This window comes from Xenopus tropicalis, chromosome 7 (genome assembly GCF_000004195.4).
Source record: "Xenopus tropicalis strain Nigerian chromosome 7, UCB_Xtro_10.0, whole genome shotgun sequence".
Lineage (NCBI taxonomy): Eukaryota > Metazoa > Chordata > Amphibia > Anura > Pipidae > Xenopus > Xenopus tropicalis.
The window spans coordinates 57,659,084-57,681,976 of record NC_030683.2 but is presented as its reverse complement, the minus strand read 5'-3'; the positions used below and the strand labels follow the sequence as shown (position 1 = coordinate 57,681,976).

At 40.8% G+C, this 22,893-nt stretch overlaps 1 protein-coding gene across 3 annotated transcripts in view; it reads right to left on the bottom strand.

The window, feature by feature from the left end:
* carns1 (carnosine synthase 1) overlaps nt 1-22,893 on the bottom strand; it is a 43,688-nt gene that overhangs the window by 12,938 nt on the left and 7,857 nt on the right. Inside the window, exons 2-4 of one of the 3 annotated variants that reach the window (XM_031905866.1) lie at nt 12,317-12,340; nt 11,068-11,083; nt 10,490-10,736 (exon numbers count right to left, since the gene is read on the bottom strand). In XM_031905866.1, coding sequence (XP_031761726.1) covers nt 10,490-10,736; nt 11,068-11,070 — 250 coding nt within the window. In that variant the 5' untranslated portion in view covers nt 11,071-11,083; nt 12,317-12,340. Of the gene's footprint in view, nt 1-10,489; nt 10,737-11,067; nt 11,084-12,316; nt 12,441-22,893 lie in introns of those variants that run through there. The other 2 variants (XM_002941572.5, XM_004919211.4) reach the window with 2 other exon arrangements.

Sequence of the window (22,893 nt, the reverse complement as noted above, 5' to 3'; positions counted from 1 at the left end):
ATTTGATCGATGCAATGTTGATAAATTAGCCCTACTGTGTTAGGGCTCTGGCACACGGGGAGATTAGTCGCCCGCAACAAATCTCCCTTGACACAGGCGACTAATCTCCCCTTACTACCATCCCACTGCCGAAATCGCCTGCGCAGCGTGTACCATCCGACCGACGACTTACATTTTCGCCGGTGGGATGGTAGTTCGGGGAGATTAGTCGCCCGTGACAAGGGAGATTTGTTGCGGGCGACTAATCTCCCCGTGTGCCAGAGCCCTTAGGGCTCCCAGCCAGAGCACTTGATAGGGGGCTTTTTTTTTTTAAAAAAACAAACAAATTATTGTTTCCCCCTCTTCAGAGTGCAGGCACTGTTAGCTAAGTTTTTAGTTGATAAGTGTTATATAAATTTAATTTAAACTTAATGACTTTACAACTAGTGCAGACCAGCAACTTGTCTGAATTTTTTATATGATCTGCTAGTCATAATTAAGGTTACCAGACTATGAAAACATGAAAAAACTCCTAGAAAATCCATTTATTGGCAAAAGTATAGTATACTTTATAATCAGCAAGTGTTTAACACAGGGGTCCCCTACCTTTCTTACTCGTGAGCCACAGACAAATGTAAAAAAGATTTTTAGTGAGGGGGCGTGGCTTAACCGCCGATGTAGAGAGACGCACCAGCTCAGAGCTCCGAGGCAGCAGATCCGAAACTGACCAACTTACCTTATCAATACACACAGATTTTGGTTCCCTGGGTAGACGATACCCCAGTCGAACGATATAATGGGTGTCCATAGGAAAACAAGCGAAGCCCCGGCAAGTAAAATGGATAAATTTGTCCGACACCAAAACCAAGATGGCGGCCGCGCTTCCAGGCCTGTTACCCCTCCCGCACCAACCCCAAGTACAGTACGAGAAATAGACCAAGTACCAGCGGAACCTACTTTACAAGAGGTCCTGCAGGCGATCCGAGATACTAGAACTGCAGTTGAGGTCAAAATAGATACCAGGGTGGAGGAGGTGAAAATAGACCTCGCGCTACTGAGGCAAGATCTGCAAAAAGTGAGAGAATGGACAGCAGAAGCGGAAAGGAGAATCTCAGACATAGAGGACGCGACAAGAAGTCCAAAGTGGACTGGAAGTGGATGGAAGTACAAAGGCAAAGAGCGAAGTTTGCGGAAGTTAGGAGAAAGCTACAAGAAAGAGGAATCTCCTACTCAATGATTTTCCCAGCAAAACTCCGACTCGTTGACGGTAACAGCACCAAGTTCATCTCAACACCGCAGGAAGCAATGGACTGGCTGGAGAGACACTAATCCTCATAAACCACGCCGATCCTGCCTAGACAGGAACAAATGGCCCCATCGGGAATCCAAGCTGACAGCTAAACAACAGTTATTTTGGCCCTATAGGGTCAGATAAGGACTCAGTTAACCTCGGAGCCAACCCGGGTAACGAGAGACACATATATGCAAGTATGGTTAAAGTGATATATTACAATGTTGAATGTACTGTTTTGGTTGCCGCGTCCAAAGCGGAGGCTAAAGAGTTACAGTTAAGGGTAAAGGTTCACCCAAGTTCTCAGGGTGAACAGGGTGGGTTAAGGGTTTTTTCGGGCTATACAAAAATTCCTTCCTCCCCCCCCTCCCAACCCATCCCATCCCATCCCATCCCAACCCAAAGGTCATCCCTAATACAGTAAAGAAAGTTGAGTTCAAACACACACACACAAAAAGGTAAAATTACTAGTGTGAATATAATCTCATGGAATATTAGAGGTCTCAATGATAAGGTTGAAAGAGCCCTCCTATTCACATCACTCAAACGATGGTCCCCAGCAGTAGTCTGTCTCCAAGAGACACACTTAACAGGTCAGAAAATACTCTCAAAAGAGGTTGGGTTGCACAAGCATACCATGCTACCTTCTCCTCTCATGCCAGAGGGGTGTCCCTTCTAATCAAGAAAAACACACAATTTATACTGCACCAAATCTACAATGATCACTATGGGAGATATATTGTAGTGCATTGCACTCTCATGACGTTTGAGTTTATATTAATCACGGTGTACATCCCTCCACCATTCTCATTAGATGTATTAGACTTGATTCTGCAGAAAGTTGCCTTGCTACCTCCAGTCCCACAATGCTCGCTGGGAGATTTCAATAATATATGTATACCTGTGCAGGACAAACTGGGTTCCTCAGACAACAAGCCCACTAAGTTAAAAATCTGGGCGGACTCAGTGGGCCTCCTGGACATATGGAGAATTAGGAACCCCCAGGCTAGGACCTACTCATGCCACTCAACAACATACCAATCGCTGTCCCGCATAGATATGGTGTTAACCTCTGCAGACATGGCCCCTAAAATCATTGATATTACCCACGGCACCAGGTCTATATCAGACCATTCTCCGCTAATCATTCAAATACAACCACAGCTAAGCTCTAAAAGGTGGCGGCTGAGCCCACTGTGGCTAGCACAAGACGAAATTGCAGAAAAGGTACGAGATAATGCTGAACTCTACTGGGAAGAAAACCAGGGCTCCGCCTCACCTGCAATCACGTGGGATGCCTTCAAAGCAGTAGCCAGAGGTACCCTTATCCAATCAATCAAATCAGTCAGAATAAGAACTAAGCTAGAGGTAAACCAAGCTATGGAGGAGGCAGAAACAGCAGAGGCCAATCATATAGCAAATCCCTCAATAGCAACCAATGAACAGCTGGCACAGGCTCAAACAAAATTAAAATGTAAACTAACTGAAATCACCCAAAAGAAACTATTGTATGCTTCACAACGGGGATTTGAGCAAGGGGAAAAAACTGGGAAGTTACTTGCATACTTATCTAAGATATCCACACCCCAAACAATAATCCACATGGTCCTATCTGAAGAGGGGGAATCAATCACCGACCCAAAAGAAATGGCTGACAGATTCGGGGGCACAGTACAACTCCAATGCACTCCAGAAATATCTAGACACCATAACTTTCCCGAAATTAAGCATAGCAGCAACTAAATATCTAGATAGACCGATAACACCAGGAGAAATCCAAGAGGCCATCTCATCTATGGCGTCCTCTAAAGCCCCCGGGCCTGATGGCCTCCCAGTGGAGTGGTACAGGACACTTGGCGACAAAACCGCAGGCACCTTATGCAATATCCTAACACAAGCGTCCGAACAAAACACCCTACCACCCTCATTTGCCAACGCCCTCATAGTACTGATCCATAAAGAAGGGAAGCCCCCAGACCAATGTGGGTCATACCGCCCCATATCATTAATTAATGTGGACGCCAAAATATTAGCTAAAGTACTCGCTACAAGACTCAAAGCAGTCATTACCCAATCATACATCCAGACCAAACTGGCTTCATGCCTCATCGATCCACAGACGTAAACTTAAGCAGACTATATCACAATTTACAAGTAATGCATGACAACCCAGGCGCCAGAATAATAGTGTCTCTAGACTCAGAAAAAGCTTTCGACTCAATTGAATGGCCATACTTATGGGGAGTTCTAAAGCACTTTGGCCTAGGGGAAAATTTTATAAAGTGGATCCAACTCCTATATAAAACCCCCACCGCCCAAGTCCAAGTGAATAATTTCATATCACAAACCTTCCCCCTTACCAGAGGTACGAGACAAGGGTGCCCCCTCTCACCACTACTATTCGCTCTTGCTATAGAACCCCTTGCAATACAAATCCGCTACTTTCAACAATTGACAGGCTTGAAATATGGCCCCATAGAGGAGAGGGTCTCACTATATGCGGACGATGTCCTGCTATATCTAACTGATACAGGACCCTCATTGACAGGAATACTGAGACTATTTGCCAAATTTTCTATATTTTCCGGACTCAGAATAAACTGGACAAAATCGGTCATCTTCCCCTTAGAACCCACGCTCATACCACAACAAGCAGCAGATTCCAGGCTACAATGGGTTAACAGTTTTAAATACCTGGGAATAAAAATACATCAAGACCCTGAGCAGTACATACCTATGAACATTACCCCCATTAATCAACAGTTAACAACCTCCCTAACCCACTGGACTACCCTCCCCCTTACCCTATGGGGAAGGATAAATATAATTAAGATGATATTCCTACCTAAGTACTTATACGTCTTTCACAATGCACCAACGATAATCCCCAAGCAGATCTGTGATGCCATCCACACACACATACGTCCCTTCCTATGGAACAACAAGCCACCAAGGGTCTCATTTACCACCTTGACGGCCTCATATGATAAAGGGAGCTTGGGGCTCCCGAATCTATATTTTTACTATCTAGCAAGTCAACTAACATACATCAACTGGTGGCTCACACAAGAATTAGAGAATCAAAACGTGATACTCCAAGCCAATGTAATAGGATCATTGGAGGCCCTCAAAAACTACCTATATAGGAAACCTAGAGATCATCTACCTCTCCCACCCCATATGAAGGCTCCAGCGGCCGCCTGGTGTACAATACTGAACTTAACAAAAACAAAACACTCCATACTTACTTCGAACCTGCCACTATGGAAAAATTCCAACTTACCAGAATTCTCACATTCGGAAGCTATATGGTTCTGGGCATCCAAACAAATCAAGTATCTGGGAGACCTAGTCACTGATTCCAAGTTCATAGACATGGTGGAACTCAGGGACAAAATTAACATGCCACACCTGCCCATGTATAGATACTTACAGCTGCGACACATGTTTAGAGCACAGTTTGGGGCAACTGAACTGATGTTAACAGACCATCCCATTCTCTCACTACTTAGGAGAGAAGACTCTCCTAAAATGATCTCCAAGCTATACATACAAGTAAATTCCATCACCCCAGCCCCATTTCAGACGGCATACAAAAGATGGCGTGAGGATATCCCCGGGCTAGGGAATGACCAATGGGAAGAAGCAACCGAGAATCTATATCAGTTCCTGATCTGCTCCAGAGACAGGTTGATACAACATAAATTCATTCTTAAAACGTATTACACCCCGAATAGGCTGGTCCACATGGGTCAAATTACATCCCCCATATGCAAAAGATGCGGAGAGGTAGATGGATCCTATTGGCACATGGTTTGGACCTGTCCCATCATTAGCAGGTACTGGGTCAAAGTCACCAGATATATAACAATGACCTTAGCCCTTCCTCCTCTATGCCAACCTGAAATATGCTTATTAGGGCTCATTGACTTGCTCATACCTACCAACTGTGCTAGAACCATGGTACGATCACTACTGTATTATGCAAAGAAAATGATGATTATGAAATGGATGGCCCCCTCCCGCCAAAAAAAACTGGGTGGATAGACCTGGTTAGAGATGTAGCGAACTGTTCGCCGGAGAACTAATTTGCACGAAAATCGGGTGTTCGCAAGTTCGCGAACTTTTAGCGATGTTCGCAATTTTGGGTTCGCCTTAGCTGGAGCCAAATTTTGACCTCTCACCCCAGAGCCAGCAGATACATGGCAGCCAATCAGGCAGCTCTCCCTCCTGGACCACCCCCGGACCACTCCCTTCCATATATAAACCGAAGCCCAGCAGCCATTTTACATTCTGCCTGTGTGTGCTTGATGAGTTAGCATAGGGAGAGAGCTGTGCAGGGGTTTGAGGGACAGTTTAGGTAGCTTTGCTGACTAGTAATCTACTTTCTACTGCTCTGTATGTAGCTGCTGGGGACAGCTGTCCTGCTGATCTCATCTGCTGTAACCCAATAGTCCTTGTAAAAGCAGTTTATTACACAAGTTTAGAAATGTAGTGTGATTTCTGCCCTTTACAGCACAAAACGCAACGCTGTGTCAACAACATATTTTTCAGAGAAATTTTTGCCCTTGATCCCCCTCCTGCATGCCACTGTCCAGGTCGTGGCACCCTTTAAACAACTTTAAAATCAGTTTTCTGGCCAGAAATGGCTTTTCTAGGTTTTAAAGTTCGCCTTCTCATTGAAGTCTATGGGGTTCGCAAAGTTCGCAAAAGTTCGCACATTTTGGCAGAAGTTCGCAAACGGGTTCGCGAACGGGTTCGCGAACTTTTTTTGTGAGGTTCGCTACATCTCTAGACCTGGTAAATAAAACGCTTCCCCTAATTAAACTCACATATGAAGCCAGAGGTCAACCGAACAAGTTTGATAAAATTTGGGGTGGATGGCTAGAAACACATCTGATAAGATTACCATGATGAAGGTTAAATACTCTGCATGTATGCAAAATAAGTGTAAACAGTAAATAAGCAATGTAAAACTCAACTACGACTGTAACCCCCCTTTCCCCCCCCCTTTTTTCCTTCTGTATCCCCTCCCTGTTTAATATGCAAAATCAATAAAAAAAATGTTTCTTTAATAAAAAAAAAAAAAAAAAGATTTTAAAGCAACAATAGCATCATAAAAGTTCATGGAGGTGCCAAATAAGATTTGCTATTAGGTAGCCTCTATGCACACTATCAGCTTACAGGAGGCTTTATTTGGTAGTAAATCTTGTTTTTATTCAACCTAAACTTGCCATCAAGTCAGGAATTCAAAATTAACTACCTGGTTTGGGGGCACTGAGAGCAACATTCAAGGGGTTGGTGATCACTGGTTTAACAGTATGCCTGCAAGCACAACCTTTAGCTCTAGAACTGCCTCCTATAAAGACTATGGGGGGGGCATTTACTAATGCTCTTTTTTTTTTTTGTTTCATTTTTTGATGCCAAAACCTGTTTACGTCATGGGAAAAAAAATGCAGTTTTGTCGCTATTTATTATGCGACTAAACCACAACAAATCCAAATGAAAAACTGTGCCATGATGATTGCTTTTGTTTGACATCATGAAAAAGTCATGTTTTTTGTGCGACAAATCTAAAAGTTGGGTTTTTCACATTTTTACCACATCTTTTTTTCTTTTGTGTTTTTTCAGTTTGGATCTTTTGATAAATGTCTGGACATTTGTGGTTTTTGTGGAAATGAATTTAGTTGTGGTTTAAAAAAACTTAAACAATAAATGTTGATAAATGGGCCTCCCCGTGTTGAAGTATATACTCATATATACCTTTTTTTAATATGAGCAAATACAACTTTATTGAAAATACATTCTGCTTATTCTTTTAATAGAAAATAAAATTTTCTTACTTATTTTTATTATAAAAGATGATTTAACTTCCATGATTTCTATCTTTCCATAGCAAAGCTAAAGAACATTGATTAAAAAAGGAGGAGTCAGTATGTTAACCTAATTTAACACTGTGAAGACTTGTACACGATTCTTTTAATAGAAAATGTATATTTCTTAGTTATTTTTATTATAAAGCAGGATTTAGCTTCCATGCTTACTATCTTTCTATTACAAAGCTAAAGAACATTGTTTAAAGAGATACTGACACCAGAAATTAAACCTTTTTTACATCTATCATAACAATGTCTTTGCATGCTTTTTATAATTTTGCCATAAAAGTATTTGCCCAACGTTTTTATATTACCTATCTGATCCCCCATGTTCCTCTATCCATATTTGTGCATCAGTAGTCCGTTAGCATTAGAGGCTATAACTGACAGGCTGAAAAGGGACAGTCAGGTTGGTAAAACAGTCAGGTTTAGGAATTTCAAGTAACAATTACTTACAAAAGTAGTCCTATCGGTGAAAAAAGTAGTAACTTTTTATGCAGATTCATATTTTAAAAAGTAGTTTTTTCTTGTCAGTATCACTTAAAACAAGGAGGAGTCAGTTTGTTAACCTAAATTAACACTGTAAAGACTAGCACATGATTTTTTGGCTTTCATGAGATACCTCAGTATCTTTATGTTTCAGATAACATTTTGAATCTGGGCTTAATTTCACCATATCACTAAACTAAAGTTGGCCATACACTCATGCACACACTTACCATGTTTTTATGCATGATGCTGATTTCTTTCCCCATAATTACAAGGTGATTGCATTCTCAAGGGGGTAATGCACTAAATACAACTGCAGCTGATGCATACAGATTTGCAGACATATACGTATGCTTCTTTAGGCTCCTGAACCTAATTCTTTAGGGACCTGAATTGTGATTATATTCCATATACACTTATATTATTCATTCATTTCAGACACTTTGCAACATCTTATAATTATGTTGTATCTAAACAGTCACAGCCTTTTTTTACTTAGGCCTTTTGCTCGACATGGCCCCTTTGCACATCACAGTCTCCATTATACTTTACCACCTCTTAGGCAGAGAAGTCCAGCGCTCGTCCTCTCATTTATTCCTCCATCTGAACCCAAATCATCTTTTCCATTGCAGACATTCCCCAAAGCAGTTCCACACTAAGCAACAGTATATGGAATATAATTACAATTCAGGTCCGTCCTCAATTGTAATGCACAGGAGTATCGTTTGCTAAATATATCTGAGCTTAATCACAGAAGAGTGCAATTATATGCTGCAAGTGTCAGGAATGGATGCATAATATAGGTGAGAGCACATGGGATACAATCAAAGTTCTAATGAGTATTGTTTGCTAAACAACTTGAGTCCAATCACCTTAAGTAAAACTGAGCGTGGCATAAAAACATAAGTAATTGCATTGGACACTGCATGGACTAAGTGCAAACAATTCTTTTGCAGACAGTGGACATTACTCAATTGAAATCTGGATCAGGAATTAATGATACAAGGGACCCAATCAAATGCACTTTAAGATATTCTACCTGGGCAAATAACAACCGCTGACTAAATCCCGCTGCTATTAGTATATGAAATTTTTATTTTTTATGAAATGTTGATTAATAATATGAATTCTATTTAATGAAATACTTTTGATTAATTTTAAGGTATATAAATTAATGAACTATTTTTATACTGATTATGTTCTCCACCTACTTAAATCATGAATTCATTGAGACTTATAATTAAGTGCGATATAGAGGACGCTGCTCTTCTTAAATTAACTAAGTTGAATTATATAGCCTGACGTACCTCCACCATAAGTGGCTGAATTAGGTCTGTTAAAGCAGGAGTGCTCAAAGGCAACAAACAATTATGTTTGTTTATATCCCATATAGATTGTAAGGGCAGGGACCTCCTTCATCTTGTGTTTCTGACTCTTATTGCAACTGCACCTTGTATTTATTGTATTTATTGTGTTTATTGTTGTACTTTGTATTTATCCATTATCTTTTGTATTTATCCATTATCTTTAACCCCGTCTGTATTAATGTATTCTACTGTACAGCGCTTCGTATATAAGTAGCGCTTTATAAATAAAAATATACATACATACATATCACTAGGTGGGGTTATTGCATCATACATTATATGTGTAATTATGGGCACTGGTCACTAGATGGCACAAATTCCACTAGAAATTTTTAGAGGAGGGGATCTACAAAGGTATAAAAAAAAGTTGAATTTTCCAATATGAAAAACAACTAAGAGACAAGCGGAGGCACTGGAGGCAAAAGTAACAGGTACACTGGAAACATTGTTGTGTTAGTATAGGGCCAACAGATAATGGATCTGCATAAAGATTACATTCCTAGAGATCCACATGAAGGAGCACCTGGAAAGAAAGTACAAGTGGGTTCTTCCCTTGTGGGGGCAGGGGATGATGTTGAGTACCTCTTAAAATATATATCAGGGGCTGGTTTTGAGGTGAGGGAAGAGATGCCAGGATAGGACTAAAAATATTATCAGTCTAACTTAATTAATCGTATTTGCAATAACCTAATGACATTGCCAGTGTAAAGTTCAACAACTATATGTGTCAAATAAAAGTTGAACAAAACCTAAAGCTCTTTGTGGACTATTGACAAAAAGCTATTGATTTAATGTTGTACACCTAAAACTTCCTAAAAAATAGGAATTTTATTTTAAATATAGAACCTGTGAGGAGGCGTGAGGCACATGACATATAAATGTACAACTTTTGATACAATTATGTTTCAACCTATCATTGCATAAGTATTTTTCATTTTTGAAATACCTGCAAGAATGTACCCTAGAGCAGTGGTCCCCAACCAGTGGTTTGTGAGCAACATTTTGCTCACCAACCAGTTGGATGTTGCTCCTAGTGGTCTCAAAGTAGGTGCTTATTTTTTAATTACTGGCTTGTAGGCAAGTGTTGATTGCCTTCTATAGGCTTCCAGTCCACATAGGGGCTACCAAATAGCCAATTATAGCTCCCCGGGGAACTTTTTCCATACTTATATTGCTCCCCAACACTTTTTACATTTGAATGTGGCTTATGGTATAAAAGGTTGGGGATCCCTGCCCTAGAGGTTGGTTACAGAGCTAACAGGCTTTTGAACTGAATATAAAACACATTACTATAACCTTATTAGAAAGTGTCTGTGTGGTCAAAAAAATCTCTTAAGCAACCTTCACTGAGTAGATAAGTTGTTTATAGTATATTAATTTACTTGACAGTGATTAGATTTAAAAGTTATTTTTGTGAATTGTAGGTAGAGTTTTATTTATACATACTGATTTATGATTGTTGTGTTAAAGAGTAACAGATTTGGTACCTGTACGGGGATGTTTGGTTCTGTCCTCAGTCTCTGGCAGGCTAGCATTAATAAGAATGTTCTGCAGATTGCTATATGCACTGGTAAAATCTGAATTATTCTCTATTCCATACTTCTCCTTGTTTGTCTCTTGTGGCCTTTTACACCATGGAGGCCCATCAGGTGCCATGCCTGGAACCCACACCTCATTGATATCTCTATCCTTAGAGTAGTTAGAATGATCCATGATCAGCTGATCAAGGGATATCTAAGGGGCAAAAAAGACAAAGAAGAAGAAAAAAGTGGGGCCCAAAAGAACATAAGAGAACAGTGATCAAATAAAAACAGATCCAAAAAATAATAGGAGAACTTTAAAGAAGTGACAAATAATGAATAAATATTATGATAGAACACAGGGAATAAAGGAATTAAAAACAAGTCCTTTCTTAGACAGAAAGACTAGCAGCTAATAAGCTTAAAGAAAAAGAGAGAGAGAGAGAGAGAGAGAGAGAGAGAGGACAGAGTGAATTAGACACAGAGGTATCATAAAGGGGGATGCTCATACACAAAGTGTTTAACATACTGTTGTTTGCACTCACCATGTCTGTGTTCCTCCTGAAAATTAAACAAACTTTGTTAGCAATCAATAATTTGATTCTGTGTGAAATAATTTTTATAGACTGATACCATTAAGCACAAAGCTTTTAAAACCTTAGAAGTGGCTCTGAATTGATGATATTAAAAAAAATAAGCTGAGGATCTCTGTGCTCACACCAAATGCCATATTCTTTTCAAAAATAATTCCTTGTATCATTGTTTTATTTTAATAAATTGTGTGAATGTGAACTTATAATACCACCAGACAAACAGAGCTTATGAAGAGCACTGAAAATATTGTAAGCAAACATATAATTCAGCACAGATCCACCCACAACTGTGTATTCAGAGTGTTTAAAAAGTGCATATATAAGATAATTTTGCCCATACAGCATAAAAAAGTTAGAAGGAACATTGCCTGCCATTTTGTCTTCACAATATTACCAGGGAAAAAGTTTTATGCTTTAATTATTGTAAATCCCAAAGAATATTATCACAGCTCAAGTACAAGGTATTGTTTTATTATTAAATAGAAAAAGGAATAATTGCTAATTTGTTTAAAATGGAGTCTATGGGAGATAGCTTTCCATAATAACGAGTTTCCAGATAGCTGATCCTATACCTGTACATGGTTATGGTGCAATATTTGACAAAGAGAAAGACTTTCCAGGTAAATTAACAAATTAAATCTTTAGGTATGGTTGATAAACATTCTCTGACAAATGGTAAGGTCACTGTAGACAAATTATTTTAATATAAGCAATACTTTTTCCCACAGTCTCAACTCAGTTCTCCTTTATGACCTTCTGTCACATTATGAATGACTACTAACACTTTTTCTAGTATGTCAGTTATGCCCGAAAACACCATAAGCTATTCTTGTGTTTCCATACCCTTTTCATTCCTTCAAAGGCATTGCTACCCCCTTCAAAACCATACCAGAATACAGTGTCAGGAACTAAATTTCCATTGGATGCTATCCAGATTCTCTTTCTCTCTCTCTCTTTCTCTCGCCCCCTCTCTTTCTACTCCCACACACACAATCACACACATTGAAGCGTCATTTTTTCACTCACATAGTGGTTTTTATGTAAACAAAGCTTATATGTAAGTAGTATTGAACAACGCTAGGAGGGTTTAGAAGAGATTAAAATATTTTCTATGTGTTTATATTGTGATGTGTTTATAGTAAAAGAAATAATGGCAAATGTATTTTATAATTCTAGAAATAAGTATAAAGGGGCCACCTACCTCTTAATAAACAGTTCTCAGCTTCTGGAAACCAGAAAGAAAGTTGAACAGGTAAAGAAAACCAGTAAAAGACAAGCCACAAAGAGAGCTCTAGAGGATTAGAGTCTGTATAAATCCTGCTTCTTCATCTACCCCTCCCTTTCAGGCTTTACTTGAGCTGCTCCCAGCTGTCACTCAGCTGGGGCCATATCTGCAGGTCAGTGGCACAGCAGTTCCTATCAATCATTTTGTGATACCAGGGAACTTATTCCATTACACACAACAGCACCTTGATGTCACAACTATTCCTGCACTGAGGATACTAGTACCTCTGTTGCATCGCTGCATAATACACATGCATTAAAGCAAATGCTATCAAATGCTGGTATGTTGGCTAAATACAGAAGGCTTTCTATATGTGTGCTATAAACACATTTAACATTATTTGTAGCAGATAGCATGCTTAAAAACTTAGAGAACCATGGAGACTAAAATGTTTTAGCATATATTTAGCAATATTGATGTGCAGGTACTGGTCTGAAGTTTTTTTCAATAGGAACAGCACATAACTAAAGGAGCTTTAACAACTGGCACTCCGTATTGGAGCACTCCTGCACCATGGGATCCATTGGTGTGGCGTTCCTGCTACCATAAGGAAGACAGGACATATTCACAAATAGGGGCATTTTTCACAATTTAAGAAAGGGGTTAGGACTCTAAAAAAAATCATTATCTTTTCCAGACAGCAGTGCCTCTTCTCCATACTGTCCTCTGTCTCTATCTGTCCTCTTTTTCTGAGCTGGCTACATATATTCAGTGCAGCTTGCATTTAGCCAACATTGCATCTTATACAGACATATATTTTTTCATCCAGTGTGAGGTACAGAGCACAGACAGACTGCAGGGTAGATATGCTCCCTGTAATGAGCACTAAAGGACACACTCCTGCTTTTCATAAATGACTCATAATGACTTCCTCCAAATAACTTATGATGTGGACTGCACCAAAAGTCTAAATAGGAAAAGGCAAGTGGTCAAGGTAGCAGAATGAACCCCCTGGTTTAAATGGGTCTGCCAGCTCCTGACTGCCTGATCCTGCAAGCAGTCTTTTCTCAGTAGTAACCCCTTACTCTGCTCTGAGTGCCAAATAAATTGTATAATGCAATTCCAGTACGCTCAAATGCCCAAGGAGGTTGGAGGTAGTTTGTATAAAGCAAAATAGAATGCAGAGCAACAGTAGCACAGTGTGTATCCCAAAGCCCACCTAGTAATTTTAGCTAACTTTTTACAAGCCAAGGGACTTTACTCTACATAAAGGCTGAAAGATTGCATTGCAGTGTTTTTTGCACTTTGCATCCTGCTCTCCTGTTGGCAAATTAGTCTTACCAACAGGGTCGGACTGGGCTGGCGGGACACTAGGAAAAAACCCAGTGGGCCCCGGTGGCCCAGACCCCATCCCTGTTGCCCCTTCCCCTGGTCGCGATGTCCTCCTCGACGTGTTTCACTTATGCATACTCAGGGGAGGATGTTGGGCGGGTGGCGTGGCTCCTGCAGGGGCTCAGGGGGTCCCTGCGGGGGATGCGGCCGGCGGGGGTCCGACCCTTCTTACAGAGTTTTCTTGTTGTGAAGTCACTGTTAGACTTGGTAGCATCATGCCAAGTTATTTATGATATTAAATTAATTATAGTGGGTTTTTTCTTCTATTTTTTTTTTTTTGGATTAATTAATTTATTAAGATGACTGTACAGGAACTGCATTCTCAGATGAAGGTTAATCCTATGTTACCACTCAATTCAGGGGTAGAATCTTCACTCCAAGGGAACCATAGTCTTTCCCTTACGCTGTAAGTGATACCTCCTCAGAGGAGGAGGAGACTCTTTTCCCGCCAGAGAACACTCCTAGGTTGGCTAAAAGAGTTAGATATACCATTAAGGCTTTAGATGGGACTGAGCCCCAGCCTTCAACTTCTCAATCAAATAAGTCTCTGAAGGTTTTTCCTGTCCACTCTGTGATGAAAGACCTAATGATAAGGGAATGGAAAAATCCAGAGAAGGCACCTACTATCACCAAAAGACATAAGCTCTTATTTCCCATCCAGGAGGAGGAGTTAAAGTCCCCTCCTATGGTCCATGTTCCTATATTAAGGTTGTCCAAAAAGAACTCTAATTCCGGTAGAAGATGAACCAGGTCTTAAAGATCCTATGGATGAGAAAGCAGAGAGCATAATGAGAAGATCTTATTCCACTGCGGCTGTCCTATGTAAGCCTGCTCTAGCAACCTCTGGTGTTGCTAGATCTACTAGACACTGGCTTAAACAGCTCTGTGAGGATGTCAGCAACAAAGTACCAAGGGAGGAGTTTTTGGATTCACTATCCAAGATCAGTTCAGCTGTAGATTTTTTGTGTGATGCCTCCCTAGAAACCATCAAGCTGTCTGCTAAGTCTATGGCCCTCTCCACTGCTGGCAGAAATGCCATTTGGTTGAGAACCTGGTCAGTGGACCTAGCTTCTATGTGCCATAACTTTTGAACCAGGACATTTGTTTGGGTCAGAACTAGACAAACTTCTCCAGTCAATATCTGGTTCCAAGATAAAGCTTCTACCTCATGAGACCTTTAGAGGCTCAAAGAACTCGTTTTTTCGATCAACCTAAGAAAGATTTTTCCACTCAGAGAGGAAATAGGAAATCAGATGCCTATTCATTTCGCTCCTATAGGAACACCTCTACTAAACAGGATAGAGGAACTGGGAAGTCTTTCCAGAAAAAGAAGTTATCCTTCTGACACCAGAAGTTTTTTTCTGACAGAGTGGAGAAATGTGGTTTCAGACAAATAGGTTCTTCAACTCCTTGCAAAAGGTTACCACATAGAATTGTTCCCCCTCCTCCAGCTGTAGGTCCAAAAAAACTGGCTCTAGAACAAGCCATTTCAGACTTTATTCTGGCAAGGGTACTCAAACCAGTACACCCCTTGGAATTTCATTTAGGCACACAATCAAATGTTTTTTTGGTTCCAAAACTAAACGGGAAGTTCAGAACAATAATAGATCTCAGATTTGTCAATCAGTTCATCAGAATTTTTTTTTTCGAATGGAAATGATCAGGTCAGCTATCAACGTGATAGACAGAGACGACTATATGGCTTCTTTGGACCTCAAAGATGCATACCTGCATGTTCCTATTTTTCGGGGTCACGGAAGGTTCCTGAGAATTGCGGTATTTTTAGAGGGGAAGTTACAACATCTCCAATTCAGAGTACTTCCATTTGGAATAACAACCGCTCCCTGAGTTTTTACCAAGATAACTCTGGCAATTGTAGCAGTTTTGAAACATGAAGGTCAGAATCGTCAGAATCATGGAGGCAGTCCAGCTGATTATCTTAAGCCCATTTTCTCCAGTCAGAATCCTGATGAGCTTTCTGGCTGTTCCATGGGCCAGGTTCCATATGAGACCCTTACAGTCAGAGATTCTTCGAAAGTGTGACTGGAATATTTCTTCCCTGGAGACCCTTATTTATCTCAGTCCAGGAATCTTCTTCGGTGGTTACAAGAGAAGAATCTTCTGTGTGGCCGTTCGTATCAGCACGTGTACAGCACAGGGCACTTGTTGTCCAATGGAGAGCTCCATGTCCTCCAATTTCAGAGAGATGAGGGCAGTTTACAAAGCCATCTGAACTTTTCAATGTCAACTGCAGGGCAAACCTCTGAAGATCTTGACAGACAACTCCACAACAGTGGCTTACCTGAACAAGCAGGGTTGCCGCTGTTGGTCAGGAAGCTCACCGAATCTTATCACGGGCAGAGAGACGTTCCATGGATAATGGCAGTCCATATAAGAGGGAAGGATAACATTTTAGCAGATCTATTGAGCAGGAACAAAGTACTCCCAGGGGAGTGGACTCTGCGTCAACAGATTTTTTCAGAGATAATCAAAAGCTGGGGCATCCCTTCCATAGATTTAATGGCAACCAAGAAGAATCGCAAACTCAGGCACTTCTGTTCTCTCAATAGGCTGGACAGGCCGGATTTCTTGGATGCAATGTCTCTCAGGTGGAATTTCCCCCTTGTTTACATCTTTTCTCCCATTCCGAAAGTTACATAGTTACATAGTTACATAGGGTTGAAAAAAGACCAGTGTCCATCAAGTTCAACCCATCCAAGTAAACCCAGCACACCTAACCCACACCTACCAATCTATACACTCACATACATAAACTATAAATACAACCACTAGTACTAACTGTAGATATTAGTATCACAATAGCCTTGGATATTCTGATTGTTCAAGAACTCATCCAGGCCCCTCTTAAAGGCATTAACAGAATCTGCCATTACCATATCACTAGGAAGGGCATTCCACAACCTCACTGCCCTCACCGTGAAAAACCACCTACGCTGCTTCAAATGGAAGCTCCGTTCCTCTAATCTAAAGGGGTGACCTCTGGTGCGTTGATTGTTTTTATGGGAAAAAAGAACATCCCCCATCTTCCTATAATCCCCTCTAATGTACTTGTACAGAGTAATCATGTCCCCTCGCAAGCGCCTCTTTTCCAGAGAAAACAACCTCAACCTCGACAGTCTCTCCTCATAGTTTAAATCTTCCATCCCCAGTTTAGTTGCACGTCTCTGCACTCTCTCCAGCTCATTAATATCCTTCTTAAGGACTGGAGCCCAAAACTGCACCGCATACTCAAGGTGAGGCCTTACCAGGGACCTATAAAGGGACCTATAAAGTTCTCCAGAAGATTAGGGAGGAACAGGTTCAGACCCGCTTCTGATAGCTCCCTTCTGGCCGAAAAGTTGTTGGTTTGCCCTTCTCATGAGAATGTCACAGAGGAATTTCTGGATCCTTCCTCAAATACCAACCTTGTTGACTCAGGGGAAAAGTCTTTGCCAAGATCTCCGCAGACTTCAGTTAACGGCTTGGAGATTGACCAGTCCATTTTAGGGGCACAGGAGCTATCACCAAAAGTGATAGATATCACAGTAACATAGTAAGTTGGGTTGAAAAAAGACATACGTCCATCACGTTCAACCATAATGCCTATATATAACCTGCCTAACTTCTAGTTGATCCAGAGGAAGGCAAAAAACCCCATCTGAAGCCTCTCTAATTTGCCGCAGAGGGGAAAAAATTTCTTCCTGACTCCAAGATGGAAATCGGACCAGTCCCTGGATCAACTTGTACTAAGAGCTATCTCCCATAACCCTGTATTCCCTCACTTGCTAAGAATCCATCCAGCCCCTTCTTAAAGTTATTAAAGTATAATGTTATTTCATTTGATGTTTGGTGCAGGAAACAAATTTACACGGGGGCAACAAAGACACTGAATTTTAGGAAGGCAAATTTTAGCTCCTTAAGGGCTGCGCTTCAGGGCATAGATTGGGGCATTATGTTTTCTGATAAAAATACAGAGCAGAAATGGTTGTCATTTAAAATGATATTAAATCATTACTGTTCTCAATTCATTCCATTAATAAGAAAAAGTAGAAGTGTTAAGAATCACCCTATGTGGCTTAACTCTGAGGTAAAGAAGTTAATAGGGAGAAAAAGGAAAGCTTTTAAGAAATATAAGTCAGAGGGGACAGTAGCTGCGTTTAATGAGTATAAACACTATAACAAGTGTTGTAAAACAGCAATCCGGAAGGCAAAGATAGAAAATGAGGAGCGCATCGCGGCCGAGGCCAAGACTAACCCCAAAAAGTTTTTTAAGTATATTAATAGTAAAAAGATGCAGGTTGAGGGTGTGGCCCCATTGAGTTATAATAACAATATGGTTACAGCGGATACAGAAAAGGCAGATATGCTTAACCAGTTCTTTTCTTCTGTGTATACAGTAGAGGAGCCAGTGGGCCAAGTCCCACCCAATAGCTGCACTGTTGCCTCAGCTCCAACTACACAGTGGTTGGCACAGGATATGGTGCTTAAAGGGTTACACACGATAAATGTAAACAAGGCACCGGGGCCAGATGGAATACACCCTCGGGTACTGAGAGAGCTAGGGGCAGAATTGCAGTGGCCCTTGTTTCTGATATTCTCAGACTCGCTCTCATCAGGTATGGTACCTACGGATTGGAAGAAGGCGAATGTCACTCCCATATTTAAAAAGGGAGTAAGATCTCAGCCTGGCAATTATAGGCCTGTAAGTTTGACATCCGTGGTGGGCAAGTTATTTGAAGGCTTGTTAAGGGATCACATTCAAAATTATGTAGTGGAGAATGGCATTATGAGCAGTAATCAGCATGGCTTTATGAAGGACAGGTCATGTCAGACCAATTTAATTGCTTTTTATGATGAGGTAAGTAAGAAGCTGGACAGTGGGGATTCAGTAGATATAATCTATTTGGATTTTGCCAAAGCATTTGATACTGCTCCCCACAAACGACTGCTTTCTAAGCTAAGGTCTATTGGTCTTAGTGAAGTCGTTTGCACATGGATAGAAAACTGGCTACAGGATCGGGTACAGAGGGTGGTTGTTAATGGCACATTCTCTACTTGGAGTAAGGTTCTCAGTGGGGTCCCTCAGGGTTCTGTACTGGGTCCACTTTTGTTTAATTTGTTCATAAATGACTTAGGGGAGGGTATTATGAGTAATGTATCAGTGTTTGCAGATGACACAAAACTCTGCAGACCAGTCAATTCTATCCAGGATGTGACATCCCTGCAGCAGGATCTTGACCAACTGGCAATCTGGGCAGCTAAGTGGCAGATGAGATTTAATGTGGATAAATGTAAGGTCATGCACCTGGGATGTAAAAATATGCAAGCCCCGTATACCCTTAATGGGACTGCACTAGGCAAATCCCTAATGGAGAAGGACCTTGGAGTCCTTGTAGATAATAAACTTGGCTGTAGCAAGCAATGCCAGGCAGCAGCTGCAAGGGCAAACAAGGTTTTGAGCTGTATTAAAAGGGGTATAGATTCACGGGAGGAGGGGGTTATTCTTTCCCTTTACAGAGCACTGGTAAGGCCCCATTTAGAATATGCTGTCCAGTTCTGGTCTCCAGTGCTCAAACGGGACATTATTGAGTTAGAGAGGGTCCAGAGAAGGGCAACTAAGCTGGTAAAGGGTATGGAAAGTCTCAGTTATGAAGAAAGACTGGCCAAGTTGGGTCTGTTTACACTGGAGAAGAGGCGCTTAAGAGGTGACATGATAACTATGTATAAATATATAAGGGGATCATTTAATAACCTCTCTAATGTTTTATTTACCAGTAGGTCCTTCCAACGGACACGAGGGCACCCACTCCGTTTAGAAGAAGGGAGGTTCCATTTAAATATTCGGAAAGGATTTTTTACAGTGAGAGCTGTGAAGTTGTACTGGCTGATACATTATATAGCTTTAAGAAGGGGCTGGATGGATTCTTAGCAAGTGAGGGAATACACGGTTATGGGAGATAGCTCTTAGTACAAGTTGATCCAGGGACTGGTCCGATTGCCATCTTGGAGTCAGGAAGGAATTTTTTCCCCTCTGAGGCAAATTAGAGAGGCTTCAGATGGGGTTTTTTGCCTTCCTCTGGATCAACTTGTAGTTAGGCAGGTTAGGTATAGGCATTATGGTTGAACTTGATGGACGTATGTCTTTTTTCAACCCAACTTACTATGTTACTATGTAAAGCTATATAATGTATCAGCCAGCACAACTGATTAGGGGAGGGAATTCCACAACTTCACAGCTCTCATAGTAAAAAATCCTTTCCGAATATTTAAACGGAACCTCCCTTCTTCTAAACGGAGTGGGTGCCCTCGTGTCCGTTGGAAGGACCTACTGGTAAATAAAACATTAGAAAGGTTATTATATGATCCCCTTATATATTTATACATAGTTATCATGTCACCTCTTAAGCGCCTCTTCTCCAGTGTAAACAGACCCAACTTGGCTAGTCTTTCTTCATAACTGAGACTTTCCATACCTTTTACCAACTTAGTTGCCCTTCTCTGGACCCTCTCTAACTCAATAATGTCCCGTTTGAGCACTGGAGACCAGAACTGGACAGCATATTCTAAATGGGGCCTTACCAGTGCTCTGTAAAGGGAAAGAATAACCCCCTCCTCCCGTGAATCTATACCCCTTTTAATACAGCTCAAAACCTTGTTTGCCCTTGCAGCTGCTGCCTGGCATTGCCTAGTGCAGTCCCATTAAGGTTATAAGTGGCTTGCATATTTATACATCCCAGGTGCATGACCTTACATTTATCCACATTAAATCTCATCTGCTACTTAGCCGCCCAGATTGCCAGTTGGTCAAGATCCTGCTGCAAGGATGCCACATCCTGGATAGAATTGACTGGTCTGCAGAGTTTTGTGTCATCTGCAAACACTGATACATTGCTTGTAATACCCTCCCCAAAGTTATTTATGAACAAGTTAAACAAAAGTATCCATGTGCAAACGACTTCACTAAGACCAATAGACCTTAGTTTAGAAAGTTGTTTGTGGGGAACGGTATTAAATGCTTTGGCAAAATCCAAATAGATTATATCTACTGCATCCCCACTGTCCAGCTTCTTACTTACCTCATCATAAAAAGCAATTAAATTGGTCTGACATGACCTGTCCTTTATAAAGCCATGCTGATTACTGCTCATAATGCCATTCTCCAGTACATAATTTTGTATGTGATCCCTTAATAAGCCTTCAAATAACTTGCCCACAACGGATGTCAAACTTACAGGCCTATAATTGCCAGGCTGAGATCTTACTCCCTTTTTAATATGGAAATGACATTCGCCTTCTTCCAATCCCTAGGTACCATACCTGATGAAAGAGAGTCTGAGAATATCAGAAACAAGGGCCACTGTAATTCTGACCCTAGCTCTCTCAGTACCCGAAGGTGTATTCAATCTGGCCCAGGTGCCTTGTTTACATGTATCTTGTGTAACCCTTTAAACACCATATCCTGTGTCAACCACTGTGTAGTTAGAGCTGAGGCAACAGTGCAGCTATTGGGTGGGACTTGGCACTCTGGCTCCTCTACTGTATACACAGAAGAAAAGAACTGGTTAAGCACACCTGCCTTTTCTGTAACCATATTGTTACTATAACTCAATGGGGCCACACCCTCAACCTGCATCTTTTTAATATAAATATACTTAGGGTTAGTCTTGGCCTCTGCCGCAATGCGCTCCTCATTTTCTATCTTTGCCTTCCTCATTGGTGTTTTACAACACTTGTTATAGTGTTTATATTCATTAAACGCAGCTACTGTTCCCTCTGACTTATATTTCTTAAATGCTTTCCTTTTTTCCCCTATATTTGCTTTATATCCTGTTACATTCCAGGAGTTCAACTAATAAAGTCTATTCCTGGGTCTGGAAGATTATTATTATTATTATTATTATTATTTCATGGTGTCTAAAACATCAAGTTTCTGCAGAGCAGCCATCTATGGCTTACATTCTTAAATTCCTCCAAGAGGGCTTTGATAAAGGCCTTGCAGTCAATTCTATTAAAGTGCAGATTTCAGCTATTTCTGCTTTGCTGAGTAAGAAGCTGTCCTTGCTACCTCTTATTAGGAGATTCATCAGAGCCATCTCCAAGATCCGTCCCATTTCCGAATTGGGATCTCTCTTCAGTTTTGAAGAAGTTATGTGAAGCACCCTATGAACCTTTGCAAGAATGCTCAGTGAAATGCCTTTCCTTTAAGAATCTTTTCCTCCTAGCCATCACGTCAGCCAGAAGGATTGAATAAAATCTAAGCTCTTTCAGTTAAGGAACCATATTTGACCTTTTTTCCAGATAGGGTGGTGTTGAGGCTTTTACCCACCTTTAGATCTAAAGTTATCTCTTTTGTCAATTTGAATCAGGAGATTGTTCTTCCACTTTGCAAGAATGCTCAGTGAAATGTCTTTCCTTTAAGAATCTTTTCCTCCTAGCCATCACGTCAGTCAGAAGGATTGAATAAAATCTAAGCTCTTTCAGTTAAGGAACCATATTTGACCTTTTTTCCAGATAGGGTGGTGTTGAGGCTTTTACCCACCTTTAGACCTAAAGTTATCTCTTTTGTCAGTTTGAATCAGGAGATTGTTCTTCCGCTTGTTCAGGAAACTCAAGAGGATTACAGTTGTCTTCACCTTCTGGATGTGGGAAGAGTTCTCAAGATCTACCTAGACCATACTCAGATTTTCAGGAAACAGGAAAATCTCTTTATTAACTTCATGGGGAAGAACAAAAGCTTCTAAGCTCCTTAGCTCATTGGATTAAAGAAACCATCCAGATGGCTTATATTAAAGAGAATATTACTCCTCCCTTGAAGGTCAGAGCTCATTCTACCAGGAAAATATCTATATCCTGGGCTGAGGTGGCAGATGTGTCTATGGACCACATATGTAGAACAGCAACTTGGAGTAATCCTGATACATTCATTCATCACTACAGGGTGGACATCTTGGCTGTTCAGGAAGCGTCTTTTGGCAGTAAAGTGATCCAGAGGGTGGCATAGCCAGTGAACCCACCCTTATTACTCGTTAACTCTCATGGTTGCTGCTGTATGGGATGTAAGGGAATTTGTAAATTTATACTTAGCGAAATTTACTTTTCCCTTAGTCCTTTCAGCAGCAAATTCTTTCCCTCCTGATTAAATTATCAGCATGTTTCCTGTG